This window comes from Leuciscus leuciscus, assembly GCF_965113295.1.
Source record: "Leuciscus leuciscus genome assembly, chromosome: 10".
NCBI lineage: Eukaryota > Metazoa > Chordata > Actinopteri > Cypriniformes > Leuciscidae > Leuciscus > Leuciscus leuciscus.
Window position 1 is genome coordinate 14,715,288 of NC_138734.1, and position 8,841 is coordinate 14,724,128.

The 8,841-nt window shown below is 41.8% G+C and overlaps 1 protein-coding gene across 1 annotated transcript; it reads left to right on the top strand.

Moving 5' to 3' along the window:
- Positions 1-124: 124 nt before the first annotated feature.
- LOC309507188 (uncharacterized protein) lies at positions 125-2,968 on the top strand. Its single transcript, XM_082181286.1, has 2 exons — positions 125-628; positions 1,357-2,968. Exon 2 carries the CDS (start codon positions 1,450-1,452, stop codon positions 2,737-2,739), a length of 1,290 nt encoding a protein of 429 aa, XP_082037412.1. The 5' UTR covers positions 125-628; positions 1,357-1,449; the 3' UTR covers positions 2,740-2,968.
- The last annotated feature ends 5,873 nt before the right edge of the window (positions 2,969-8,841 follow it).

Consider the following 8,841-nt stretch of genomic DNA (forward strand, 5'->3'; position numbering starts at 1 on the left):
AGATCTGTCTCTCAAGGCCACCAAGGAGACCGCTAAATCAATCGGGCGGTCTATGGCAGCCCTGGTGGCCACTGAGAGGCATCTGTGGCTCAATCTGAGCGATATAACAGATAAAGAGAAACACGTTCTCTTAGATGCTCCGGTCTCCACTGTTGGTCTATTTGGTGATGCAGTTAACAGTGCTGTAGCTAAATCACAAGAAGCTTCTAAACAGGCAGCTGCTCTGCAAAAACTTCTCCCCCGCCGTTCTTTCATTGAGGCTGCTGAGCGGGAGCAGCCTCACTCCTCTAAAAAGAGCGCTGAACATCGTGCCACTCAAAAACAGAGTGTGTCCTCCCGTGCTCCCCCACAAAAATCTCGGGGACACGGAGGGCGCTCTCAAACCCGGCAGCCTTCGAGGGGTAAAACGGATCTGCGGACCGTTATTACCGCCAAGAAGGCTGCTGGGAAAAAGTCCTGACGTCCGAGGGCTCAGGACAAATGAGGGTAGTCCCCCCCGAAGCAGAGCGGTTAACACCTCTTTTCACGGTGCCCGTCTCTCTTCGGTGCCCTCAGGGGACCGTTCTGCCAACCCTGCCGCCTCCGGTGTTACAGGGCGCAGCGGTCTCCGGCGAGCACATATCTCAAGGTCCACCCGGAAACGTAGTGGCCTCGGGATGCCCGCCCCCTCTGAGGAGGGTGCTAGAGCAGTCTGTTCGGTCGTTCCCTACCGGTGCGCCGTTACAGGGCGACGAACCGACCACTCAACAGCAACAAAATCCAGAAACCAGTCTCGAGAGGCTGGTACCTCTAGTAGAATCTTTGACAGCGTGGAAGCTACTGTCAAATGTTTCTCGTTGGGTCCTGCAGACCGTGGAAAAAGGGTATCAGATACAATTCAAGAAACGCCCACCGCGGTTTATGGGGGTCCTGCCCACAGTGGTGGGCCCCGAGCAGGTTCTGGTTATGGAACAGGAAGTAAACACTCTGTTAGAGAAAGGGGCCATAGAATATGTACCCCCCTCCAACAGGGAAACCGGGTTTTACAGCCGGTACTTCATAGTTCCAAAGAAGGACGGGGGATTGCGTCCCATTTTAGATCTTCGAGTTCTGAACGAGTCAGTCATGCAGCTCAAGTTCAAAATGTTAACATTGAGTCAAATCGTGCCACAGATCAGGTCCGAGGACTGGTTTGTCACGATAGACCTCAAGGATGCATATTTCCATGTTTCCATCCGTCCGTGTCATTGGAAGTTCCTGAGGTTTGCTTTCGGGTGCAAAGCATACCAATATCGAGTTCTTCCATTCGGCCTGGCTTTATCACCCCGCACTTTCACCAAATGCGTGGATGCAGCTCTGGCGCCCTTGCGCCTTCAGGGTATTCGCATATTGAACTACATCGACGATTGGTTGATTTTAGCTCAGTCGCATCAGGAGGCGATTCGGCATCGAGATGTCGTCCTCGCCCATATGAAAGAGCTGGGGTTACGGCTGAACGCCAAGAAGAGTGTGCTTTCTCCACTTCAGAGGACCACTTTTTTAGGCGTGGTTTGGGATTCAGTGTCGATGCAGGCGCGCCTGTCACCGCCACGTGTAGATTCCATCCTTGCAGCTGTGAAAAGTGTAAAGCTAGGCCAGCTACTCACTGTCAAACAGTTCCAGAGACTGTTGGGTCTCATGGCAGCAGCTTCCAACGTGATACCTTTTGGACTACTGCACATGAGGCCCCTGCAGTGGTGGCTCAGGACCAGAGGGTTTTCCCCGAGGGGCAACCCATTTCGCACAATCAAGGTCACGCGGCGATGCCTACGTGCCTTGGTTATGTGGAAGAAACCTTGGTTCCTGTCCCAGGGCCCAGTGCTGGGAGCTCCTTGTCGTCGCAAACTGCTAACGACGGATGCTTCCCTCACGGGTTGGGGAGCTATCCTAGAGGGTCGCTCATCTCAAGGTCTGTGGGAAGACCATCATCGTTCCTGGCATATCAATCGCCTAGAGATGTTAGCTGTCTTCCGGGCTCTGAGGAGCTTTATCACAGATCTCAGGGGACACCATGTGTTAGTGCATACGGACAACACGTCGGTAGTCGCCTATATCAACCACCAAGGGGGTTTGCGCTCGCGCCCATTATCCAATCTGGCACGCCATATCCTCTTGTGGTCCCAGGGGAAGTTGCTGTCACTCAGGGCAGCCTACATCCCCGGGGTCCAGAATATAGGAGCAGACACTCTGTCGAGACAGGGGCCGAGGCCCGGGGAATGGAGGCTCCACCCCGAGGTGGTGGAGCTGATATGGAGGGAGTTTGGCCAAGCACAAGTGGATCTGTTTGCGTCTCGAGAGATGTCTCACTGTCCACTTTGGTTCTCCCTCACGCATCCAGCTCCTCTGGGACTGGATGCTATGGTACAGACGTGGCCGAGGCTACGTCTGTACGCTTTTCCCCCAGTGGCTCTGCTCCCGGGAGTTCTGGAGAGAGTTCGCAGGGACCGGGTTTGCCTGCTTCTTATAGCCCCGCGCTGGCCGGGCAGAGTATGGTTTCCCGATCTTGTGTCCCTCCTCGACGGGCATCCTCTGGAGCTTCCCGTCAGGAGGGACCTTCTGTCCCAAGCAGGGGGCTCGATTTTTCACCCCCGACCAGAACTGTGGAACCTGTGGGCTTGGCCTCTGAGGGGGCCCAGCTCATTGAGTCAGGTCTCTCAACTGAGGTTGTTGAGACCATTCTACAGTCCAGAGCTCCCTCCACGAGGAAACTTTATGCCCTGAAGTGGAGAGTATTCACTTCTTGGTGTAGTGACCGTCGGTTGGATCCAGTCAACTGCCCAATTGGTACAGTTCTGGAGTTCCTGCAGGACCGGTTCACTGCAGGTCTGACCCCGTCCACTTTAAAGGTCTATGTGGCGGCCATAGGTGCTTACCACATTCCTTTGGGTGGAATGTCTGTGGGGAAAGACCCTCTGGTATCTCGTTTCCTTCGTGGCACTTGGAGGCTGAGGCCTGCCGTTCGCTCTAGGGTGCCACCTTGGGATTTGTCCATTGCGCTGCAAGGCCTTTCCCTGGCCCCCTTTGAGCCTATTGAGGAGGTTCCTGAGAAATTCTTGACTTTGAAAGCTCTGTTCCTTCTAGCCACCCGCCTCTGACGTTCCGCCACACCATTGGACTGATTTTACATGTGCTTCAAGACGTCATCACGCAAAGCGTTCCCCATAGCGTCAGTTTCGACGCAACGCTCGTTCCCTCTTCAGGGAACCGAGGTTACAGTCGTAACCGAGGCGTTATGTGTTAGTGCTGGGGGCTCTTTTAAATAGCCCGACTGGTTGGCGCCTGGATCCTCTGACAAGATTGATGAGGATATGAAGTCCTGACCAAATCTTCCTCTTGGTTCATCGAGAAGCAGAGAGTTTGAATTAATATTCTGGACGAAGATTAGTCTGTGTTTGGTTCATACTCATTGTCGCTACAGTTTTCTTTATTATGTTGGCTTAAGGCGAGACACGGTAGGCAAAAACATTGATTTTTCATGCAGTGGTCAGTTTTGAGATTTTGGCCGAGTTTACTCCTTCAATATGTATTCTTTCAAGCTGCTATAAAGAAAACGCTGAAAATATACATTACAATGTTTATTTTATTACATTTTGTTTACTTGCGGCAGTAAGTTTCTCCCGAATTTACCAGGAAGTTAGTATTCCAACGCGACATGCCGAGCTCCGTCTGTTCACTGAAGTCTGTCTTGTCCGGGATCGTTGTAAAGCTCTGAGTCTCCTGCACAACGCTATGCAAACCAAATATGGGCATTTCCTTTCTATCAGTAACCAATCGTGAATGTCCAAAGGGGGATTTAAAGCTAACGACGAAATCTCATTTAGAACTATTAAATCTTTAACTGCCGTTTTCTCAAAATATTTTTTTTGCGTTTTTTTGTCATTCTCCAGTAGAAACATCTCAGCCTATGTAGCACCTATGTACACCAAACTTTCCAGTTATACACTTAGCATTATTCTAAAGATCTGTTCAGAGGGATTTGTTAATAAATCATTCCTGGCCTGATTTATGTGACATTTTAATTTAAAAAAAAATGTCGAAAATCGATTTTTTAAGGCTATGGACAGTATATTTTGATTTCCTAGGTAATGAAAGCATATATCCTGAAATCCCTCTGAACATCTTTTTTCATCTTGTGTGTAATCAAAATGAAAAAATAATTTTGCGTCTGGCTTTATCATATTTTCAGATATATCTACTGAAAAAATATGCAAAATTCCACATATTTAATGAGATAAAACCTAATTTGCATAATTAAACATAAAAATTTCAAAAACTTGTAAAACATTTTTTTTATGAACTTGTGTAAGTAATGAACTGAGGAAGTTTCATGGTGATATCTATTATTTTAAAATTTTACCCTATTCACCTGTAGTGTCTCGCCTTAAGAAAGCAAGCATTCAGACCTTCAGACTGGTCTGACTCGCTGACTCGTCTGATCTTTTCTAACTGGTCAGACTTACTTTCTCAAAAAATCCATTGACTTGTGTTATCTGAGCAATGAAGGCCGCAATACTTAATGCTGTCCACTGGAGGGGGTGACAGGATAATAAGTCTTTTATACTCTCTTTCCCTGTTTGCATCAGTTTAAATGACAAATAAATGCATGAATTTCATTCATAAATAGGCCATATCTGTGTATCCACTCTCTAGATTATTTTAAGATATTGTTATTCACACTGGTTTTTACATTTAATGTTTGTCCATCTGGAACTATATATTAAGATGTAGCCTAGAAAAAAATATATGATTCAACAACAAAAAACTGTTTTTACTCTGCAAATTTGTTTTCCTTTCAAGTAGGCTATAGCCTACAAGTTATCCTTCTTTTTGCCATGGCTTGCCATACTGCCCAGAACAAACAATATTTTCTCCACACGAGATGTTTAAAAACCATCATAAAATCATATCTTGCAAAGGTTCCAGTTCTGTTTAGGCTATTGTACAATCAGGCTGATGTCAGAATCAAACGCCAGATTGACATGAATCTCCAACATTGGACAGACGTTGTATTGTGGTTGAAAACAAGGATATATTCCCATTGGGTTGTTGGGTTTTCTTGTTTAATGGGAACTTTAGACATAATGTAACAGGTATGGGTAGGTCATCTACGGACATCTAATGTTACGGACATATTATCATGGTACAGTTCAGCCTATTATTGATTATTATTTCCACTTCCCTTTTATCCAAAGAGACGGAACTATTTGCACTGTATTTATCAATGGGAAATACATCATGCTAAAATAATCTGTATAGGCTATACTGTGGCTCACATTATTGGGGTCGCTTGCAAGTCACAGCAGCACGAATTACGTGACCAGCAACATATTTCTGCTTCAAATATTGTGTGTAGTTATCAGTGAGTGGTGGTTTCAGACATTATTTTATTAAAGTGCATTTGTCAGTGCCGCACTCGTACTGACTCTTATTTTGTCTGACAGAAAGAAGAGCTTGTAGCTTACTGAAGGTGGAGCGTTTTGACCAATCAGATGAAAGGGGCGTTTCAGCGCCGCCCACGTGTGCAAATGAAATATCGAACCCATAAACCGATTTGTAAACCACAAACGAAAAATACATTTTTCGTTTTTTAAACTAAACAAAAAAACGAATAAACAAGCTTGTTTTCATTTCTCGTTATTCCATTCCAAACAGGAAATGAAATGATCAAAAAGTACACGGACCGAACTGTTTTCTCTTTTTTTAATTTTTTTTTTACTTTCAATATATATATATATATATATATATATATATATATATATATAAAAAACGAATGAACGAATGAAAAATGTTTAATTGTTTACACCAAAAAACAATATTTGAGTTTCTTTTTCAATCGATGTGTGTGCATTTAAACACTTTCTGATTAGTGCTATCTGATGAAGACAATAAATGAAGACTAATGTTATAGTATAACCACAAGATGGCAGCATATGCTTATTTTCAAACAGGGTTGGATAAATCCTAGTTCATGTGAACAGTAAAATAACTTGCATTTATTCCACACGGCAATATCATGTATATGTAGACATTATCAAATACTATTTTCTGTCACAGTGTACATTTTATGTTTTGTTTCAAATGTTGTTAAATCATCTGAATCTCTCTCTCTCTGTCTGTCTTTTCTCTCTCTCTTTCTCTCTCTCTCTCTCTCTCTCTCTCTCTCTCTCTGTGTGTGTGTGTCAGTTACACTCTTGATGGTTTAGTTGAACCCTTTCATTGCTGTGAGCTTTTGTCTGCATTAAAGAATAAGAAATCTCCAAGGCCTTGTCTTTTTCTGAGTTTCAATTAAAAAACACAGGCAAGAACCAGTTTAATTGTAGTGCACTGACAGTTTTATATAAATAGCTTAATCATGTTAATAATAATAATAATATATATATATAAAAAACCTAAGACACATATTTATGGTATTACAAAATTTTGTGCTGCAAATGACAACTTCTCACTCAGTGACCTATAACATCCTATGACATGAAATTCATCTAAATTTAAATGATCTCATGGATGTGGCTGTTGTGATGCATGGTCATAATGGCACCAAGCTGCTGCAGTAAATGTGGCATATTCAAACTATTTTGACTTAGTTATGTTACATTTACCTGCTTCAAATGCAGACGAGCAAATTCACCTTATTTTTTTACAAATACTACTGTTGTTGTGTCACGAAATGTAGTTTTAAGAGTTTTTTTATTAACTTTTTTGGCGAGAATGTAGTTATTTAGACCTCAAATATGTGATTCATATAAATATAGCGTCTGATTTACAATTTGTTTAGAATTATACCATGCACAGGTTTCCTAAAACACTGGGGTGGCGGTGGCGCCGGAGCTTGGGCCCGTCAACGCTGCTTGCAGCTATATTTTAATAGTTGTTTTTTAATACTTAAGTTTCAAAAGCATCATAAGTTAGCCTTGCAAACATTTAATAAATAAAACAAAATAATTTAATTCAAAAGATTGTTTCAGTCAGTGACATGCATGCTTGTTTCTTTGCATAAGCCCATAGCTTAATAAACTGACATCGATACACACAGTAAGATAAAAGCAAGCATACCGTGTGCCTTCTAATCAGGATTTAGGATACATTTTCTGATCAAACACTCTTCTCAATCTTAAACCTCTTAATTTGTGTGCACAACATGCACCTCATGTTTTTCGGTGTTAAAAAAAAAAATCACATGCTTATCAAAAACGAACTTATCAAATCACATGACCAGTATGCCAAACTATTATACAAATCAAATATACAATTCCCAAATAAGTATTCAAGTGTTACACAACATTTATAACAAACAAGAAACCTTTCAAGAAGTGACCAAACTATTCAGGAAGAAAATGCACTTTATCCGGTACAGATACAGTGCTGGAGGGGGCAGTTAAAAATCAAATGGGGATTCTACCATCTTCGCTGCTTATGAAACTGTTGCTTCCTCCTTCACTCAAAAATGTTACAACAAATTACATGTCCAATTATTACCTCCATCCTAAGTGCTGAAGGGGGCAGGAGATGAGTGGATTCTATCACACACCAAACATAGACCATATTGTTGCACATCAATGAGGATATTATATAAGAGAACACAATAGTTTTTTTTGTGTTTTTTGTGTACCTTCGGTACAAGGTTTCTGCCCAACAGCGACAATATATACTTGTATATATAACTTTCTATTGCAAATTTTATTTTATTGACCTAGCTGACATTAGATAAAATAGAATATGTCGACGCAAGCTAGCTAATGGTATTGGACATGTTTCTCTTTCACACTAGTAATGGTTTTCAAGGTCAAGGTAACCTTAGCCTACGAGGCTATATCTATATTTTTCGGTGACAAAAAAAATGTTTTAAATAAAACTTACATGCATGAAAAATACAAAAGCAGCCGTGTTGAATTGTGAAATGTGTGGCAGGTGAATAGTTTTCTGCAGTAAATATATTTATACAAATCAAAGGTTCCTATATGGGTCAATTGACAATTTTTTTTTTTTTTGAAAAGTAAGAAAGGAAAAATTTAAATATTGATTTGTAATGATCTAAAACAAGTTAATTGAGGAATACCTGGAATACTGAATGATTAAATACATTTCTTACAAAGATATAGAAAATGAAAACTCAGTCGGGTCTTTTTAGACCCATGTTGTGCATCAAAGGGTTAACTTATTCTCTGTCTTCAGATACCCACATGGGATCCGCTAGAGAGGGTGAATGATACATATATTATCATCAGCCTCAATCTAGCTATTTCATAGCCCATCTGAACAACTTCTAGATCCCCAACACCCTCGTAGAACGAGCCTTCGGTGCGGAATATACAGTGTTAGGAAGTAGCTAACTATAATTAGTGACGCTACTAACTTAAAGGACACAGCAGTAGTATCGACATAATATCTCGTTATTTCGAGATATTTCACATATTATGTCGAAATAACGAGATATTATGTTGATATAACATTATTATTAATAATAGCCTACATCTTTATTTGATTGTGCTGAATGTTGCGCTTGTTCAATTTAATAAAACTTTAATTGTGATCATTAAAATAACTGAATATTAAATATTTAGTGGCCAAGTTTTACGCAGCTCCCCCTGTCAATGATCTAGCACCCCCTCAGCACATGCGTTAAAAATTCTCTGGCGCCGCCCCTGCAGAGAAGCTACGTAGGCAGTGTAAATTTTATTTTATTTTTTTCGTTACCTCCAACCCCCGTTTTGAGTCGCCGGATTGTTCAGACATTGTATCAGAATTATGGATAGAGTATAGAGTTATGGATGTTATCCTGTTTTTTCTCCGTTCACAGAAGCACTACAGGTGAATACGATGATG

Coding starts and splice junctions, on each gene's coding strand:
- LOC309507188 (XM_082181286.1), top strand. CDS start 1,450: ATGAAAGAGCTGGGGTTACGGCTGAACGCCAAGAAGAGTGTGCTTTCT.